Source organism: Cervus canadensis, chromosome 1 (assembly GCF_019320065.1).
Source record: "Cervus canadensis isolate Bull #8, Minnesota chromosome 1, ASM1932006v1, whole genome shotgun sequence".
Classification (NCBI taxonomy): domain Eukaryota; kingdom Metazoa; phylum Chordata; class Mammalia; order Artiodactyla; family Cervidae; genus Cervus; species Cervus canadensis.
The window spans coordinates 47,984,624-48,005,863 of NC_057386.1; the positions used below are offsets into that span (position 1 = coordinate 47,984,624).

The 21,240-nt window shown below is 38.9% G+C and overlaps 1 protein-coding gene across 1 annotated transcript in view; it reads left to right on the plus strand.

Moving 5' to 3' along the window:
- BCAS3 (BCAS3 microtubule associated cell migration factor) overlaps positions 1 to 21,240 on the plus strand; it is a 578,882-nt gene that overhangs the window by 74,158 nt on the left and 483,484 nt on the right. Inside the window, exon 8 of the mRNA XM_043460326.1 lies at positions 20,389 to 20,461. Coding sequence (XP_043316261.1) covers positions 20,389 to 20,461 — 73 coding nt within the window. The remainder of the gene's footprint in view (positions 1 to 20,388; positions 20,462 to 21,240) is intronic.

Below are 21,240 nucleotides of genomic sequence, written 5' to 3' on the forward strand. Positions count from 1 at the left end.
TATTGAATATAGTTCCCAGTGCTATACAGTAGTACCTTATTATTTACCTGTTTTACATATAACAGTTTGTATCTGCTAACCCCAAATTCCTAATTTATGCCCCATCTCTTTTTCCTCTTTGGTAGTCGAAAGTTTGTTTTCAGTGTCTGTGAGTCTGTTTTATCATTTATGTGAGTTCATTTGTATCATTTTTTGTGATTCTACATATATGGTATTTGTCTTTCTCTATCTGACTTTGATTAATATGATCATCTCTAGATCCATGTTGCTGTAAATGGCATTATTTTGTTCTTTTTTTATGGCTGAGTAATATTCCTCTCTGTGTGTGTGTATGCATCACATCTTTTTCCATTCATCTGTTTATGCACATTTAGGTTGGTCCCATGTCTTGGCTGTTGTAAAATACCGCTGCTATGAACATGGGAGTGTTTGTATCTTTTGAATTATAGTTTTCTCTGAATATATGCTCAGGAGTAGGATTGCTGAATCATACGGAAACTCTGTTTTTAGTTTTTTGAGGAACCTCCATACTGTTTTCCATAGTGTACTTGGCAGATCTTGTGTATGATGTGAGGGAGTATTCTAACTTCATTGATTCACAAATGGGTGTCCAGCTTTCCCAGTACCCTTGCTGAAGAGATTTGTCTTTTTTCTGTTGTATACTCTTATCTCTTTTGTCAACGATTAATTGACTGTGGGCATCAACAATATCTTTCTTTATCCTATCTCACCAGGACAAATGAAGTAAGCCCTCTCTCTATATATATATATATAATTTTTTTTTTTTTAATTTCACTGAAATAGTGCCTGAAATGAGCAGTTGTGAAGAGGGTGCCCCATGAGCTCCATTCCACCACTGGCAGGATGGAAACAGTGGCTCTAGAATTCTGGTGTCCTCTCCCATCTCCCTTTCTCTCCCTCTCATGCTGCATTCAGAGTGTTGCTATGGGGACTTATATCTTTTATCCTTGTTGACGTTAGTCACCATAAGAAACCTAAAGATTATCTGTCATCCTTACAGTCTCCTCCATATATTCAGTTGCCAAACCTTTGGAATCTCTCTATGGATTCCCTTCCCCCTGCCTGCCACCGGCCCGCCACTACTACTCACCCCAACTCCTGAAGTCTTTTGACTGAGTCTCTGGAAGTCACTGTTGTCTGCAAAATCCCCTGTATCCTCAACCTCTATTGGATGTTCTTTTCCTTTCCCCTTGTTGCAGTTTTTCTTAGTTACTGCCTTTCAGTTTTCTACGGTCAGATTTTTTTTTTTTTAAATCTCATGGTTTTCTGTTTTTTAAAATCTGCTTTCTCTGAAGCCTATTCCCTAACTATGCAGTGCTTAGTCGTGTCCAACTCTTTGTGACCCTATGGCAAGAATACTGGAGTGGGTTGCCATTTCCTCCTTCAGGGGGATCTTCCTGATCCAGGGATTGAACCTGAGTCTCCTGCAGCTCCTGCATTAGCAGGCAGATTTGTTACCACTGAGCCTTCTGGTGAATCTGCCTGCAGTGCAGGAGACCCGGGTTTGATCCCTGGGTCAAAAGATCCCCTGGAGAAGGGAATGACTACTCACTCCAGTATTCTTGCCTAGAGAGTTCCATGGACAGAGGAGCCTGGCAGGCTACAGTCTGTAGGGTTACAAAGAGTCAGACACTTCTAAGTTTGATGTACATCTTTATGACCGTTACTTTTAAGTCTTTATTAGTTTACTTATCTCCATATCATTAAGGTCTTTTTCTGAAGTTTTATTTCATTTGGAACATGTTTTCTATGTTATTCAAAACAGTGATCTCTCTCAGTCTTGAAGGAGTGGCTTTGTGTAGGTGATGAACATTCTCATTCAGGCTTGCCTAGCCTTTGGTTATCTTTTGATTGTCTCGCTCTTGGTTGTGATTGTCTAAACTGCTTGATTTATTCTGGACTTACTCTTGGAGACTTTTTGAGGGAGTGCTAAGACCTATCAATGTTTTAATAGGAGGAATCTCATTTAGCACCTAGTTTCAGGCTGGTTGGAAGCCAGACCCCCAGGCAGGATCTTTTCAAGTATAGAAATATGTACAGTCCTGCGCATCACATTTCTGATTCCTGCTGGCCTCCACTCCAGGAGAGCTGTGGATAATCTCCAAAATTTGACTCCAACTGCACTAGTCTGTGTGTCACTAAAAACGAAATTTCTTTCAACCTAACAAACCAGGTAAAGTATGTCATGTAACTTAGTTACTTCTATATGTAATCATCCCTTGAATGTGTTAAAATATTTTCAAATCCTCAAATTCACAAAGATTTGCATTCAATACCTGTTAAACTCTAAAGATTCCCTAGGTGACAGAAAAATTGAGGCTCTAGATAGTTGTGCAGCTCCTTTCTGGAACGTCCTTTAGAGCTACAGCAAGGTCAGAGCAGAAGCTGGCGTCCTTGGGAGCACCTCCTTAGCTCTGGGTGTGTGGGAAACCCGAAACCTGTCCCTCAGGCCGAAGCTCCAGGCTAAGTAAATGGGGCCTTTTCACAGGCAGACTAGGGTTGAATTTCATTTGACTTTCTATGCAGTGCCCTGGGGGTGGTGGCCTGCCAAGAACTGTCTTTTCAATTGTTATAGTCCCCTAGAGCTCAATAATGTCGGCCTCCATGTCCAACAGGGCCAGGCAGTCAAAGGGGTGGCCCTTGTGTGGATTGCACATGCCTGCTGGCTTTAGCAAATCAGCTGGAGAGTGTCAGTGGCAGGCCTTCCAGAGACAGTGGGAAAATGTCTTGAGTTCACATGGCTATGGTTTCAGCAGTGCAGTAGGGGATGCCTTTCCTGTGTACCCTTGCCAGCTTTGGTCTGGGGGTGGGAGAATGCTGCCCGGCTCATGATTGTCAGCCTCAGCCAGGGAGTGGCTAAATGTAGCCCCGGAATTTAGCTAGGGAGCGGTAGAATGTCTGTCTGTTCTGCTCATCCGCTCCAACCAGTAATCAGGGAGTGTGGCAGCCCCCCTGAGCTTTCCGGCTTCAGCAAGGCAGTGGTTGCCACCACCTTCCCTTGTCTGACTTAGCGGGGCTGGAGAGAGGCTGCTGCCTCTGATTCAGCCCAGCTCTGCTGACAGGCTAGCAGGAGAGTGCGGTGACGGCGTCCACCAGTGCTCTCCAAGGCGAGATTCTGCTGTTCCCTGTCCCTCCAACTGTTGCTCTTAGATGAGCAAATGAATCTCCTTCACATATAGTCTAGGCACTTTCTAAATTGCTAGTTTTTTTCTTTTCTTGCTTGGTCTTAGTTTGAGTGAGACTGCATGCAGACCCATTGAAAGGGGAATCCCAGTTTCATATAGTGTTTTGAGTCCCTTGGATGTCAGCCCCGTTGGTTTTCTAAGCAAGACATTTGGGGGACTTGTCTTTCTAGTGCAGATCCCGAGGGTTTGGATGCCTGATGTGAGGCATCAGCCCTGCTCCTCCAGGAGCGGCTTTCTAGATTGGTGAGTCTTCCCTACTGGTGTTGTGGAGCCAGGGGTGGGGTTTTTGCTGAGACCTTGTCTCTGCCCCCCTTTTTTTTAATTAAAAAAAAAAATGGCCACACTGTGCAGCATGTGGGATCTTAGTTTCCTCATCAGGGATCAAACCCTTGGTCCCTGCATTGGAAGTGTGGAGTCTTAATCACTGGACCACCACAGAAGTCCTGTTTCTGTCCTTTTACTTGTCTGGTTGTGGTCTTTTGTTGTGGGGAAGCAGTTCATCTAGTTTTTAGATAATTTCTTGGTGGAAATGATCTTTGTGTAGCTGTAGATTTGATATGTCTATGAGAGGAGGTGAATTTAGGATCTTCTTGGACTCTTGTCCCCTACTTTATTTTCTGTTAGTCAGTTGGAAAAGTCTTTCTCTGGCAGATTATACATACTTTGGACTTTAATCTTAGTTCATTTGTATCTTCTTGTCTCCATGTTTGATTTTTTCTTAGTTCCTTTATTCTTCTTCTCCAAGGAACCCTAATTCAATTTGACATTCTCCATTGAGCCGTTCTTTTCTTCTTCTTTAAAACAAAAACTTAATTTGTTTTTGTCTGTGCCGTGTCTTCGTTGCAGTGAACAGGGGCTCCTCAGGCTTCAGCCTTCTCATTGCGGTGGCTTCTGCTGTTACTGAGCACGGGTTCTAGCACACATAGGCTTCAGTAATTGTGGGCTATGCAGTTGTGGTGCCTGGGCTTAGCGCCTCCACAGCATGGGGGATATTCCTGGACCAGGGGTTGAACCTATGTCCCTCACACTGGCACATGGATTCTTAACCAGGGAAGCACCTCCATTAAACCTTTCTGATCGACCAAGGAAAGACTATGTACCTGAGCTTTTTGGGTGCTTTAAAAGAGAGCTTAATGCCTGTTATTTACTTTGCTTTTCATAATTTCTTACTAGTTTTCTCCTACTCAGGAGAGATGACTTTGTTTATCTGTTTCATCCTTTCAGATGTGGCCCTGTGAGCCTCATAATTACTACTTAATAATTGCCTGCTATGTGTAGTTTATGGTTAAAAGTTTATTTTACCAGCTTTTTAATATTAGGTCCCACAGAATTCTTTCATTTTAGTCTTACGTTATTATAATAGCTACTATTTTTGATCACTTGCTATGTTCAAGTAAGGTAGAATCTCCAGTTTACAAATGTGGGACTGAAGTTCAGAATTACAGTCATAAACCTTAAGTCCATTTGTGTCTGACTTCAAACTCCTTGTGTTCAGATCGGTTTTTGTGACTATAAAACAGGTTGTTTGGTCTTCAGACATTTGAAATTAAGGCTTAACATATTATGCTAGTTAAATTCCTTCAGTGATTATATATTTATTTTTACATATTTGTGTACGTAAATATAGATGATTTCTAAGCAATTTAAAATTTTGGTATTATAGTTTTCTTCTTCTAGTTTCAATAATTGCCAGAATTAATTTTCAATTACCTGAGCATATTTGTTCAAAACAAAATGTATTCTTTCCTGGTATATAGAGTTTCCATATTTATAAACTATGGTTTGAAACTGTTTCTGACTTTATTGTTTCTCATTTTATGTTTGACGTCCCTAGATTTCTTCCTTTATCATATTATAAGAATTGTGCCATGTAAAGTGTGCTCAAACTTGGGGAGGTTGAATGATATGTGGCTGTGTGAACATAGAAATTGAGTATAATATAAAATATATACTTTGTAGAATTGGTGTCAGGAAAGTATGTCAACTTCTCAAATGTGGTCAGAATTCTGTATTACAGAATGCAGTCAAGGCTTATAGTAAGCCAAAATTCAAAGGGTGTTTGGCTTATGTTTGGTTTTCAGACTTAAGATCTTTAATCCATTTGACATTATTTTTGTATATGGTATGAGGAAATGTTCTGATTGCATTCTTTTACATGTAGTTGTCCAGTTTTTCAGCACCACTTACCGAAGAGATTGTCTTTTTTCCATCATATATTCTTGCTTTCTTTATTGTAGATTAATTAACCATGAATGCGTGGGTTTATTTCTGGGCTCTCTGTGCTTTCTTTGATCTATGTGTCTCTTTTTGTGACAGTGCCATGCTGTTTTGATTACTGTAGCTTTGTAATATAATCTGAAGTCAGGGAGTAATATCTCCCACTTTGTTCTTTTTTCTCAAGATTGTTTTGTCAATTCAGGATCTTTCATGGTCAAATATAAACTTCAGGTTTATGTGTTCCAGTCCTGTGAAGAATGTCATGGGTATTTTGATATGGATTACATTAAATCTGTAGATTGTGCTGGGTAGTATGGACATTTTAACAATATTAGTTCTTCCAGTCCATGAACATAGGATATCATCTTTCCATGGCTTTATGTCATCTTCAGTTTCTTTGATCATTGTTTTATAGTTTGCAGAGTACAAGTCTTTTCACTTTTTTGGTTAAGCTTATTCCTAGGTATTTTATTCTTCTTGATGTGATTTTAAATGGGATTGTTTTCTTGCTTTCTCTTTTTGATAGTTTAATATTAGTTTATGGAAAAGTAATAACTTTTTAAATGTGTTAATCTTGTATTCCTGCAACTTTACTGAAGTCATTTTTTAGTTCTAATATTTTTTTTGTGTGTGTGTGTGTCATCTTTAGGATTTTATGTATGTAATACCGAGCCATTTCGGATAGTGACAATTTTACTCCTTCCCTTCCAATTTGGATGCCTTTTATATCTTTGATTGCTGTGGCTAGGACTTCCAGTGCTATAAATAGAAGGGGCAAGAGTGGACATCCTTGCCTTGTTCCTGATATTAGAGGGAAAGCTTTCAGCTTTTCACCATTGAGCATGATGTTAGCTGTGGGTTTGTTGTAAGTGGCCTTTATTATGTTCAGATATGTTGCCTCTGTAACCAGTTTGATGAGAGTTTTTATCATGAATGAATGTTGAATTTTGTCAAATGCTGCATCCCATAGATAATTAGAAAGCTGTGTTTCCATTTTCATTTGTCTTGAGCTATTTTCTGATTTCCTCCTCGATTTGTTCATTAACCCATTTTGATTTTTTAGTAGTACATTGTTTTCATTTTCCCCATTTTTCTTCCTATAATTGCTTTCTAGTTTTATACTGTTGTGGTTGGAGAAACTGCTTGATACAATTCCTGTTCTTTTAAATTTGTTGAGAGTTATTTTTGGCTTAGCATATGATCTATCCTGGAGAACATTCCATGTGTACTTGATAAGAATGTGTATTCTGATCTTTTGGGATGGAATGTCCTGTAGATATCTATTAAGATTAATTGGTCTAATGTGTCATTTAAGATCTCTGTTTCCTTCTTGATTTTCTGTTTGGATGATTTGTCCATTGATGTAAGTGAGGTGTTAAAGTCCCCTACTATTAATGTATTATTGTCAGTCTCTCCTTTTGTGTCTGTGTTTATATTTGCTTTAAATATTTAGATGCTCATGTGTCAAGTGCATATATTTTAAAGTGTTATAGTCTCTTCTTATATTAATCCTTTTATCATTAAATAATGCTCTTCTTTGTTATTTTTTATGGACTTTATTTTAAAGTCTGTTTTGTCTGATATGAATATTGCTACCACTGCCCTTGTTTCCATTTGCATGAAATTTCTTTTTATTTCTCTCCGCTTTCAATTTGTGTATGTCTTTAGTTCTTTTAAGCAGAATATAGATGGGTCTTGTTTTTTAATCCAGTCACTGCACCCCCCCCGCCCCGCACCCCCCCGCCTCTGTGTCTTTTGATTGAAGCATTTATTCCATTGACATTTAAAAGTGTTTGTGCTTATTGCCATTTTATTCCTTTTATTCTGGTTATTTTTATAGTTCTTCTCTATACTTCTTTTAGCTTCTTCCATTGTGATTTGTTTTTTTTTTTTTTACTTTCTCTAGTTTTTGTGTATTTATTTTAGGCTTTTGATTTGTTACTACCATTGGGTTCATAAATTTTGATCTTTAACTCTTATCTCCTTGCTTTAAATTGGTAATGATTTAAGTTCTAACACCTTCTAGAAGGTCTACATTTTAACTCCCCTCCCTCACATTTTGTGATTTTGATACCATATTTTACGTCTTCATGTTAATCCTTTTATTCTAATGCACTGTTGCTGTTGTTCAGTTGCTAAGTTGTGTCTGACTCAGTGACCCCAAGGACGCAGCATGCTAGGCTAGTACTTATTAGAATGCATATTCCAACTTGTTTCTGCAAAAAACATAAAACTCGCAGAATGGTGAAATGAATATGACAGTAAATGCACGTATACCCGTCCCCTAGACTAACTAGATATTTTGGTCACATTTTAGATGAAAAAGAGGGAAAAGCCCATCTTTGTCCTTACCACTCTAATCAACCATTATTCATGTCTTCCACACAGTTTATTTCCTTTGCTGCTCAAAAACTTGCTTATTTGATCCAATTTCTTAATGTAGGTGTAATTTACGGTAGAGAAGTGCAGAGATTTACCTGTTACAGCTTGAGTTTTGACAAATGCATGCACTTATGTAACCCATACTTCTATAAAGATATTTCTGTTACCCCAGAAGGTCTTTATATGCCCTTTCCCAGTCATCCTCACCCCTTTGGAAGCATCTCTTTTCCCACTTTCACTTTAGAGGAGTTGTTTTCCCTGTTCTTGACAATGTTGCATGTATCAGTACATCTTTCCTTTTTATTACTTAGTTGTATTCCATTTTATGACTATATTATTCATTTTTTATTGAGTTGAATTCATATATTTTGAGCTATTATGAGTAAAGCTGTTGTGAACTTTGTCATAGACGTGTTCTTGTGTCATGAAGTTTGAGGCACCATTTGAGTGTGTGGAAATAGGTAAATCAATTGAATGTGTATAATATGAGGCTCTGTTCAGTGCTTTAAAAAACAAGTCAAAATAAGGAGTGGAAGCATGATAGAGGATGATTTTTTTGATTGGAAAGTATTTTAGCAATGACCTAAAAAAAGTGTGTAAGACCACTATGGGGGTGACTAGAGTATAACTTTGGAGAAGGCAATGGCACCCCACTCCAGTACTCTTGCCTGGAAAATCCCATGGACGGAGGAGCCTGGTAGGCTGCAGTCCATGGGGTCGCTAAGAGTCGGACACGACTGAGCGACTTCACTTTCACTTTTCACTTTCATGCATTGGAGAAGGAAATGGCAACCCACTCCAGTGTTCTTGCCTGGAGAATCCCAGGGACGGGGGAGCCTGGTGGGCTGCCGTCTGTGGGGTCGCACAGAGTCAGACACGACTGAAGTGACTTAGCAGCAGTAGCAGAGTATAACTTGATAGTTCTAAGGAGATAGCTGAAAATGGAGCGTTCCTGAGGCAGGAGTGTCCTTGGCACATTCCAGTGTGGGTGAGCAGGGCAGAGAGCTAGGTCAGAGAGATACTGACACCATGGTAGAGGAGCACCGAAGGAGTTAAGGATGTGAACAGTATTTTTTTCTTACCGGGAAAGTAGATGAATGGATTCACAATATGACATTTGCCAGCAACAATAATAACTGCATAAAGTTTATTGAGTTCTTTCTTGTTACAGCACCTTGTTTAGGCCATTCCATTTATTATCTTTTTAAATCCTCACAACAATCCTATGTGAGGTACGGGTACTTATCTCCACTTTGCAGATGAGAGAATTAAAGCACTAAGCGATTAGATACATTAGCCTTTATCAGTAATTTTATTTATTTTCCAGTGGAGTTCTTCTCAACCATAACTTTCTGGCAGTGATTTTTTAAGCGAGCCAGAGAAACAGAGAAACAAATTCTGGGCTATCTTTCTGGTTTGCATGTAGTTTAGTACCACAGCAACTTGGGAAAATGATTTAGCCTCTCAAAGTCACATCTTACTCCTTTGTCACATGTATGATTTGTGTTTGGTGTTTGTTAAAAGGTCTGGCAAGTCAAATCTGTGAAAGAATATAAGGGGCCTGATCAATCCTTGAAGAAAAATAATGTGACGCTACTGTATATTAAGGGATACTTCATATACTAGAGTTTAACTTAGGGAGGAAGATAATAAAGTCAGGAGGAACTTAAAAATGTTGCTGTCAACATTTTAATGTTTTTGTGTCATTGTGGAGTCTAAAATGTATATACATGTTTTGGATATTTGAGGCAAATGCAGAGATGTACTTGGTGACCGTGTTTTGATATTTAAGGCAATAAGATTTCTGTCCTGTTTTTCTTGTGGTTGGTTGATGGTACCTGCAACCTGTGTATCTGTTTCCCCACATCTCCCTCTTCATTGCATCTTCCATTTTATCTTTGTCTTCTTTGTACTAAAATATTCCTTACATTTTTCTCTTTTAGGTGAGAAGTAAACATGAGGAGTAATCTAGTTCATAATGGAGATTGTTTTATAGCACAAAATAGAACATTGTCTAATAAAATAGAACTTTTTAGTGGGAAAATATCTACCCAGAATCTGAAATTACATACAATAAGATATATTGACTACAAACTGAATAGGATCATACTTTATACCTAAAATTTATATCTGAAAATATGACTATAGCTTGAAGCTCACATTGAGAGAAACTATAAGGAAAATGGGTTTGGACAACTCCATTGACTTAAATATTTCCTGAAAGAATTATTTCGATAAAATAAAAAATGGAATGGAAGACTTGGAAACAGTTTAACTGATAAAATGAATTAAATTGTTCAATGGAATCTTTCTGCAGCAGGCAGTCTTAGTTAGAATTCCTTAGTGCCTACTTAGCATCAGTCAGTTCAGTTCAGTTGCTCAGTCGTGTCCGATTCTTTGCGACTCCATGAATAGCAGCATGCCAGGCCTCCCTGTCCATCACCAACTCCCGGAGTCTACCCAAACCCATGTCCGTCGAGTCGGTGATGCCATCCAGCCATCTCATCCTCTGTTGTCCCCTCCTCCTCCTGCCCCCAACCCCTCCCAGCATCAGGGTCTTTTCCATTGAGTCAGCTGTTCGCATGAGGTGGCCAAAGTATTGGAGCTTCAGTCTCAACATCAGTCCTTCCAGTGAACACCCAGGGCTGATCTCCTTTAGGATGGACTGGTTGCATTTTCTTGCAGTCCAGGGGACTCTCAAGAGTCTTCTCCAACACCACAGTTCAAAAGCATCAGTTCTTCGGTGCTCAGCTTTCATCACCGTCCAACTCTCACATCCATACATGACCACTGGAAAAGCCATAGCCTTGACTAGATGGACCTTTGTTGGCAAAGTAATGTCTCTGCTTTTAAATATGCTGTCTAGGTTGGTCATAACTTTCCTTCCAAGGAGTAAGCGTCTTTTAATTTCATGGCTGCAATCACCATCTGCAGTGATTTTGGAGCCCCCCAAAATAAAGTCTGACACTGTTTCCACTGTTTCCCCATCTATTTCCCATGAAGTGATGGGACCAGATGCCATGATCTTATTTTTATGTAAAAATCTCTTTTCCAGGTATCATCCTCAACATCACAGAGTAGAGTTAGAATCTTAATATCATTGGATGTTTATTTGCCTCTGAATATGCTTTTGGATCCATGCAGAACTGGTTTCTGTTTGGTATCTTGAAATTCTTAAGGCTGATTAATGAACTTACACTCTTCAGTTTAAGTGAGTTCACAATGGTGTGTGTGGTATGGGGTATCATTTAACATTTTCTGACATGAAAACTGTTGAATTTTGTTGAGGGGGAAGGAGTTTGGTGACTTGGTGGGCAGGCCCATTTTCATTACGTTAATTGTGCGATTTATTAGGATTTTAAGCTTTTTTATAAATGTTTTAGTGTTATAGGACAGAATTAAAAGGATTTAGAATAAAAGGAGTTTAACAAAAGGACTTTGCAACAGGATTGCAATAGTTTTTATATTTGATGGATTTAGCTAACCGCTTTTCATTTCAATCATCGTGCTACATTCTGTTAAATGCTGTAGAACAGGTGTGTGTAACGTCATTCTCTCTATTGTACATGCAAATAAACACAATTTTATATATAAAAAGTTAATCCTCTACAATTTGGAGGATTACATTATGGGAGGGTGATGACTCCATTAGGCATCATGGAGAGTACATGCTATTTATATTGCAAGAAAAATCAGGTTAATAGCTACAGTGTTCATGAGATTGTAGAATTTTTATACCAACACTTAAAAAAATTGTGTTTATTCAGACTGTCCACAACAACATTATTTAAGGCAGAGTTAAGGTTATGTTATATAGTTTTCCAACTTGGAAAAAAATTCGGTGGACAGTGTGCCTCAAAGAAATTTGAAGGATTTGTTACGATTTGTGTGCTTTTTGTAGACTAGTCTTTCCTATTTCTGGACAGTTTTGCTGGTACAGTGGGTACTTTTGGCTTTATGTTGTGCTTCAGTGAGGGCCTTATTTTGTAGTGTAAATTTTTTGCTTGGTTACCTTTTCTGAATATCCATGAAGAGTATAAATCTTTGGTGTCAGGTGACTGACCTGGAGAGCAAATTCGGTAAGACTGTTGGAAGCCAGTGTGTTTTAGTCACTCAGTTGTGTCCGACTCTTTGCGACCCCATGGACTGTACCCTGTCAGGCTCCTCTGTCCATGGAATTCTCCAGGCAAGAATACTGGAGTGGGTGGCCATTCCCTTCTCCATTTGTAACCCAGTAGTTCAGTAGAAACCAAAGAGGTTCTTTAATTCAGGTTTGAAAAACACAAAAACAATCAAACCTTTCTTGCCAGTATTATTTGCACTTTAAAGGCATGATGTGCCACTCATCAGAATAGCAAATTGGTGTGTATAATACCAGGTACAAACCATAAAGACCTTGTCAAAACACCAGGAGGTAGAGGCAAAATAGATATTGTTAAAGGTGAAGGTGAAATATGTAGGAGTGAAGAATTGGCCTTGTGTAGCTGAAATTCAGTTATAATTAATTTGAAGCATAAATATCATGGGCTTTGGACTAGTTAATTTTTAACTTGTGCTTCATTTGAAAGTCATATTGTTAATTGTGAAATCTGATTTATTTGTTTAGCAGGGAGAAAAGCAGACAATCCATAGTAAATTAATATTTAGTGAAAATGTAGACACTAATTGTTCTAAGTGTCTCATAATTTAAATTGGTTATGGGGAACTTTATTCATCAACACTGTGTTTATAGTTTTGATCTTTTCAAGGTGTGATGATACAGTCTGAATGGATCATATAACTTGTCTTAACCTATTTTGTATAATTATTATCACAATTTAAAAGAATATTATGTCAGAGCACAATATAAATGTGTAGCCACATTTAAACCTCATTATTTTTGGAGCGATCCATTAATGTAGATTATTAACATTTACATTACACTTGGTGTATGCATGCGTGCTAAGTCACTTCAGTCATGTCTAACTCTTTGTGACCCTATGGACTATATAGCCTGCCAGTCTCCTCTGTCTATGGGATTCTTCAGGCAAGAATACTGGGGTGAATTGCCATGCCCTTCTCCAGGGGATCGTTCCGACCCAGGGATCGAATCTGTGTCTCTCGTATCTCTTGCATTGGCAGGGGTGTTCTTTACCGCTAGCGCCGCCTGGGAAGCCCCTCTCTTGGTGTATACCGTCTAGCAAAGAAGTTGAACACTGTTAAGAGTGCTTAAGCCCCCTGTTTACCCCTCCCCGAAATTCTCTCCATCCTGAACGCCAAAGAAGATTACCCTACCCTGAAATTGATGTTTATGTGTTTTTGTTTTTAGCACTTAAGGTTACTAAATATCGGTCTGTGTATCTGCCTAATGACACACAGCCAATAGGCACACACTTGTGCAACCACACAATTTATTTGTACCTTTTTCAAAACTGTGGTAAAAATCACAAAAGATTTACTGTCTTTAAATCTTTACAGACTTCTTTTTGGTGGGGGGCGTGCAGTGTGACATGCTGAATCTTAGTTCCCTGATCAGGGATTGAACCCATATCCCCTGAAGTGGCAGTGCGGAGCCCTAATTACTGGATAACCAGGGAATTCCTGGTAAACTTAACTGTAAAGCTTGGCAGTGTTAAGTACATTCAAAGAACTCCATATCCACTGAACAACAGCTCTCCATTTCTCCATCTATCACCAGGCCCTGGTAATCACATTTTTCTTTCTGTTTGTAGGATTTGACTACTTTCAGTTCAGTTTGGTTCAGTCGCTCAGTTGTGTCCGACTCTTTGCGACCCCATGGACTGCAGCACACCAGGATTCCCTGTCCATCACCAGGTCCCAGAGTTTACTCAAACTCATGTCCATTGAGTCGGTGATGCCATCTAACCATCTCATCCTCTGTCGTCCCCTTCTCCAGCCTGCAGTCTTTCCTCGCATCAGGGTCTCTTCCAGTGAGTCAGTTCTTTGCATCAGGTGGCCAAAGTATTGGAGTTTCATCTTCAGCATCAGTCCTTCCAATGAATATTCAGTACTGGTTTCCTTTAGGATGGACTGGTTGGATCTCCCTGCAGTAAAAGGGACTCTCAAGAGTCTTCTCCAACACTGCAGTTCAAAAGCACCAATTCTTTGGCGCTCAGCTTTGTTTATAGTCCAACTCTCACATCCATCTATGACTACAGGAAAAGCCATGGCTCTGACTAGATGGATCTTTGTCAGCAAAGTAATGTCTCTGCTTTTTAATATGCTGTCTAGGTTGGTCATGACTTTTCTTCCAAGGAGCAAGCGTCTTTTAATTTCATGGCTGCAGTTACCATGTGCAGTGATTTTGGAGCCCCCCAAAATAAAGTCTGTTACTGTTTCCACTGTTTCCCTATCCATTTGCCATGAAGTGATGGGACCAGATGCCATGATCTTAATTTTCTGAAATGTTGACTACTTTAGATGCCCCATATAAGTGCAATAATAGAGTGTTTGTCTTTTCATGACTGATTTATTTCATTTAGCATAATGTCCTCAAAATTCACCCATGTGTAGCATATATACATTTTACATATATACATGTATGCATGTATATATGTATATACATATATTTACTATATTATATATTTTATACATATAATATATACACTACACATGTATATAATGTATATATGTGTAGTATATTATGTATACATGTGTAGTATATATACATATACATATATACATTTTCTTTGTCCAGTCATTATTTGATGGGCATTTGCATTGCTGCCGCCTTTTTCCTGTTATGAATGATTCTGTAGTGAACATGGGTGTCCTAGAGCTTGCTATATCTTTTAAAAATTAATATTTTAAGAGCATCTTTTAAATGGAAGAGGTGAGCAGAAAGTACAGAGAGTTGCCATATATCTTCTGACCCCACTCATGGCAAACTTCCCCCACTTTTTGTACCCTGCCCCACAGTGGTACCCACACTGACATCATTATCAGTCAAAGTCCATTAATTCTCATTTGGATTCCCTATTGGTGTTGTACATTCCGTTGATTTTCACAAACGCATAAAGACATGTAAACACCATTGTTGTTGTTTAGTTGCGTCCAACTCTTTGTGACCCCATGGACTGCAGCACACCAGGCTTCCCTGTCCTTCCTTCAATTCACTGTCTCCCAGAGTTTGTTCAAACTCATGTATTGAGTCAGTGATGCCATCCAACCATCTTATCCTCTGCCACTCTCTTCTTCTTTTGTTTTTAATCTTTCCCAGCATCAGGGTCTTTTACAATAAGTCAGCTCTTCGCATTAGGTGGCCAGAGTATTGGAGCTTCAGCATCAGTCCTTCCAGTGAATATTCAGGGTTGATTTCCTTTGGGATTGACTTGTTTGATCTCCTTGCTGTCCAAGGGACTCTTGAGAGTCTTCTCCAGCACCACAGTTCAAAAGCATCAATTCTTAGGCACTTCAGCCTTGTTTATGATTCAACTCTCACATCTGTACATGACTACTGGAAAAACCATAGCTTTATACATACTTTTATTGGCAAAGTGATATATCTGATTTTTAATACTTTGTCTATGTTTGTCACAACTTTTCTTCCAAAGAGCAAGTATCTTTTAGTTTCATGGCTGCAGTCACTGTCTGCAGTGATTTTGGAGTCCAGGAAAATAAAGTCAGTCACTGTTTCCATTTTCCCCCCATCTGTTTGCCTTAAGTTTATGGACCAGGTACCATGATCTTAGTTTTTTGAATGTAGAATTTTAAGCCAGCCTTTTCACTCTTCTATATCACCTTCATCAGGAGGCTCTTTAGCTCCTCCTCACTTTCTGCCATTAAGGTAGTGTCATCTCCATATCTGAGGTTATTGACACTTCTGGCAATTTTGATTCCAGCTTATTCTTCATCCTGCCTGACATTTCACATGATGTACTCTGCTTAGAAGTTAAGCAAGCAGGGTGACAATATACAGTCTTGACATACTTCTTTCCCAATTTGGAACCAGTTCATTGTTCCATGTCTGGTTCTAACTGTTGCTGCTTGACTGCATACAGGTTTTTCAGGAGGCAGGTCAGGTGGTCTGGTATTCCCATCTCTTTAAGAATTTTCTACCGTTTGTTGTGACCACATAGTCAAAGGCTTTAGCATAGTCAGTGAAGCAGAAGTAAATGTTTTTCTGAAATTCCCTTGCTTTTTCTGTGATCCATCAGTTCAGTTCAGTTCAGTTATGTCTGACTTTTTGCGACCCCATGGACTGCAGCACGCCAGGCCTCCCTTGTTCATCACCATCTCCCAGAGTGTACCCAAACTCATGTCCATTGAGTCGGTGATGCCATGCAACCATCTCATCCTTTGTCGTCCCCTTCTCCTCTCCTCCTCATTCTTTCCCGGCATCAGGGTCTTTTCAAATGAGTCAGTTCTTTGCATCAGGTGGCCAAAGTATTGGAGCTTCAGCTTCAGCAACAGTCCTTCCAATGAATAATCAGGACTTTTTTCCTTTAGGGTGGACTGGTTGGATCTCCTTGCAGTAAAAGGGATTCTCAAGAGTCTTCTCCCAACACTGCAGTTCAAAAGCATCAATTCTTCGGCGCTCAGTTTTCTTTACAATCCACCTCTCACATCCATACCTGACCACTGGAAAAACCGTAGCCTTGACTAGATGGACCTTTGTTGGCAAAGTAATGTCTCTGCTTTTTAATATGCTGTCTAGGTTGGTCATAACTTTCCTTCCAAGGAGTAAGCGTCTTTTAATTTCATGGCTGCAGTCACCATGTGCAGTGATTTTGGAGCCCCCCAAAATAAAGTCAGCCACTGTTTCCACTGTTTCCCCAGAGGGCAGACAGACTGGAACCACAATCACAGAAAACTAGCCAATCTGATCACAGCCTTGTCTAACTCACTGAAACTAAGCCATGCCATGTAGGGCCACCCAAGACGGACAGGTCATGGTGGAGAGTTCTGACAAAATGTAGTCCACTGGAGAAGGGAATGGCAAACCACTTCAGTATTCTTGCCTTGAGAACCCCATGAGCAGTATGAGCAGTATGATCCATCAGATGTTTGCAATTTGATCTCTGGTTCCTCTGCCTTTTCTAAATCCAGCTTGTACATCTAGAATTTCTCAGTTTATGTACTGTTGAAACCTATCTTGAAAGATTTTGAGCATGACTCTGCTAGCGTGTGAAATGAGTTGCAGTTGTGCTGTAGTTTTAACATTGTTTGGCATTACCCTTTTTTGGGATTGAAATGAAAACTGACCTTTTCCACCACTGTTGTGTCCCTATAGAGTAGTTTCTCTGCCCTAAACATCCTCTGTGCTGTACTTATTCATGCCTCCTTCCTTTTAAACTCCTGAACACCGCTGATATTTTTACTGTCTCAATATTAAAAACTGACTTTTGCCTTTTCCAGAGCCATGCAATATATATTTAAGCCTCCCCTGTGTTTTTTCATGGCTTGATAGCTAATTTTGTTTTAATCCTGAGTCATATTCCAATGTCTGGAGGCACTATAGTTTATATATTTTTAATTTATTTTAAATTTTAATTTATTTTATTGGTTTCTGCCATTTATCACATGAATCAGCCATAGATATACGTATGTTCTCTCCCTCTTGAATCTCCCTCCCACCCTCTCAGTTGTCACAGAGCACAAGATTTGAGGTAGGTACTGTCATTTATTTATCCACCCATCTACTGAAGGGCATCTTGATTGCTTCCACGTTTTGGCAGCTGTGAACAAAGCTGATGTCCATATCCATGTGCAAGTTTCTGTGTGAGCAAGGTTCTCAGCTCCTTTGGGTAAATACCAAGAAGCATGATTGCTGGATCTTGTAGTAAGAGTATGTTTAGTTCTATAAGAAACTGTCCACTGTTTTCCACTGTGACCATACCATTTTGCATTCCCTCTGGTGATGATGGAGAGTTCTTGTTCCTCATCCTTGTCAGCATCTGGTGCTGTTGTTGTTTTACATTTTGGGCAGTGTGATGCTTGTGGAATGGTGTCTTATTGTTTTGATTTGAATTTCCCTGATGACCTGTGATGTGTAGCATTTTTTCATCTGCTTATTGCCCATTTCTATATTTACTTTGTCAGTTCAGATCTTTTCCTCATTTTTATATTAAAAATTTTAAAGGTATATTTACTCGTTTATTTGGCTGTGTTGGAGTTTAATTGTGGCACACTGGATCTTCATTGCATCCTGCAGCATCATTTGTTGTGGCACCTTAGTTCCCTGACCAGGCATATGTCCCCTGCTTCGCAAGGTGGATTCTTAACCATTGGACTATCGGGGAAGTCCCTAGAAATACGTTGATTTTTGTATGTTGATCTTGACTCTGGTAACCTTGTTGAGCTAACTCACTAGCTCTAGGAGTTTTTGTTGTTGATTCCTTGGGATTTTAGATGTATCAGTTGTGTTGTCTGCAAATATATATATGTGTGTGTGTGTGTGTGTGTGTGTGTGTGTGTGTGTGTGTGTGTGTGTGTGTGTATCTATCTATAAAAAATCGCTCAGTTGAGTCCGACTCTTTGTGACCCATGAACTGTAGCCCTACAGGCTCCTCTGTCCATGGGATTTACCAGTACTGGAGTGGGTTGCCATTTCCTCCTGCGGGGGTTCTTCCTGACCCAGGGATTGAACCCAGGCCTCCTGCATTGCAGGCACCTTCTATAGTGTCTGAGCCACCAGGGAAGCCCTGCCAATTGGGAGTTTTCTTTCTTTCTTTCTTATCCATGTGACTTTCCTCCCCATTCTTTTCTTTTTATCCTTGCTCTTTAATTCTACTTTTTTTTTTTTACAGTTGTTATTATTTTTTAAACTTACTTTTGGCTGTGCTTGGTCTTTGTTGCTGCACGGGGACTTTCTCTGGTTTCCGTGAGCTGGGGCTACTCTCCAGTCGCGGTGCACGGGTTTCTCGTTGTGGCGGTTTCTCTTGTTGTGGAGCACAGGGTCTAGGTGCACAGTCTTCTGTAGTTGCAGCATGGCTCAGTAGTTGGCGCCTCTCAGAGTCTAGAGTTTGGGCTCAGTTGTTTTGCGGCCTGTGGAATCTTCCTGGACCAGGGATCGAACCTGGGTCCCCTGCATTGGCAGGTGGATTCCAGTGTACCACCAGGGAAGTACCCCCCTTTCTTTTCTGTTTTGTGTAGAACTTCCAGTGCCATGTTGAATAGCAGTGGTGAGAGTGGAGACCTTGCCTTGTTCTTGACCTTAGGGGGAATGCAATCATGGTGTTAGCTGTAGGTTTTTGGATAAGTCGTGTAGTATCTAGAGCAATCATTTAAATTCCTGATCCTGGAAACAACCTTTTTATTTTCCCTGGAGCTTCTATAGAAAATTCTTTTTAGGGCTCAATGTCCTGAAATGATGGACATGTGGTTCAGCTATTGAATTCATTGTATTAGACGTGCAAGGGGCTTATAGGCTCATATTTGTTTGTTCTATGAAAAATTTTGAAACATTTCATGGATTCTTCCCTCTATTTTCCTCTATTCTTTCTTTTTGGAATTCCTATCTATATGTTGGAACTTTGAGATGGTCCTTTAACAGTTCTCTTGTGCGTGTTTGTGTTCAGTTGCTCAGTGGCTTCTCACTCTTTGCAACCCCATGGCCTGTAGTCTGCCAGGCTCCTCTCTGGGTAAGAACACTAGAGTGGGTTGCTATTTCCTCCTCCAGGAGATCTTCCTGACCAGGGATCGAACCTACCTTCCCTGCATCAGCAGGTGGATGCTTTACCATGGAGCCACCTGGGAAGCCTGTTTATGTGTATATAAATTAATGCTGTTTTTGTCTTTTTTTGCGGGTGTTTTTTTTTTTTTTTTCTGGCTCTGTTCTCTAGGAAATTTTCTCTTATCCTTGCGTTGAGTTTTTAAATAATATCCAACATCTTTTTAATTTCCGAGATCTCTCTTTCATTTCTAAGCATCAGTTTTTCTTTGCATTATTATTTTGTTTCATTCTTGAAATATGTTCTTATATTTTAAAAAAATTATTAATGATAGTTTCAAATTTTTTGGTATTTTTAGCCACATTTCCGGGTGATTTTACCTATTTGTAAGCAGCAAACTAAAAAGTTGATTGCAAGTGATGTGTGTTTGCATCCTCTGACTTCATTCAGGGAACTTTGCTTGTGCTGTTTCTTGGAGCTCTTTGCTTGACAGTGTCTTTCTTTCTTCATGGTCTGACTGATTTTTATTTTCTAATACATTGCTTCTCAGTTTACTAGTCTTTTTTCAGGATTTTACACTGCTGTACATTGAGAATGGCCTGAAATTTTGAGGTTTTTAAAGTTTCTGTTATGACCTTCTTTTATTTAATTTTGACATCAAAATTATACAACTCTTAGGTAATTAGTTGGTGGAATTAGGGGTGGTTTTCTGATTGCATGGAGAACATGTGTAAAATTGAGTTTGTTGCCAATTTAAAAAAAGGTCTTTTAAACGTTCGTTAATTTTTAAAGTAGTTATAGGTTTATTTATAGCTTTTCTACTTTTTGTTCAATTGTATAAATGTATTGATTTAAATGAATGTTTTGCTGTCTCTTTAACCATAAATATTTTGAGAGAATGAAAATAATAGGGATACACAAGAATACTTTTTGAAGTTTTGTTTTACATTTCACTTCATTTTCCTTATCAGGTGCTCAAAAGTGTGACAACTTTGCTGAAAAAAGGCCCCTTCTTGGTGTTTGTAAGAGCACTGGATCTTCTGGGTAAGGAATTTAAAAAAAGTTTTTTGAACCACTATTAAAATTTTGTGTTATTTCAGAGGGGGAACTTTGATGTCTTCAAGTCTTTGTTTACCATAAGACTATGCTTTTACAAGAGGGATGGGACAGGACTTAATAACATATTTAGGGTTTTTGCCACACAGGCCACTTTATTTTTCTGCTCAACTGTTTTCTTTCAAATGTAGGGTGATAGCAGGACATGAAAGAAAGCCAGCAGTGTATCATAATTCATGAATGATTAGCATCATTAACAAAAATACGTTTCATCTTGTTTATTTTTTTAGTATTTATACTGGCCTTTTACAGTGGATTAGAAGTTACTATTATGTCATCATCATCAACTGTTATTAACATTTTTTTACATTGTTTTGAGGATCTTTTTAAAAAATTTTTATTTTATATTGGAGTATAGTTGATTAACAATGTTGTGTTAGTTTCAAGTGTAGAGCAAAGTGATTCAGTTATACATACACATATATCTTTTCTTTTTCAGATTCTTTTCCCATATAGGTTATTACAGAGTATTGAGTAGAGTTCCTCCTTTGCTATACAGTAGGTCCTTGTTGATTATCTATTCTCTATATAGTAGTGTGTATTCCATCATGCTTTTATATTTATGTTAGAATATATGTTATGATCCTTAGGTAAGATGTTAATGGAAGATAATTTAGTATATCTTAATGGTAATAATATATAGCATAGTGTATATTGTGTATTAGCCAACAATTTATTGTTGCTGTAGCATGTGCCTAACACTGTTC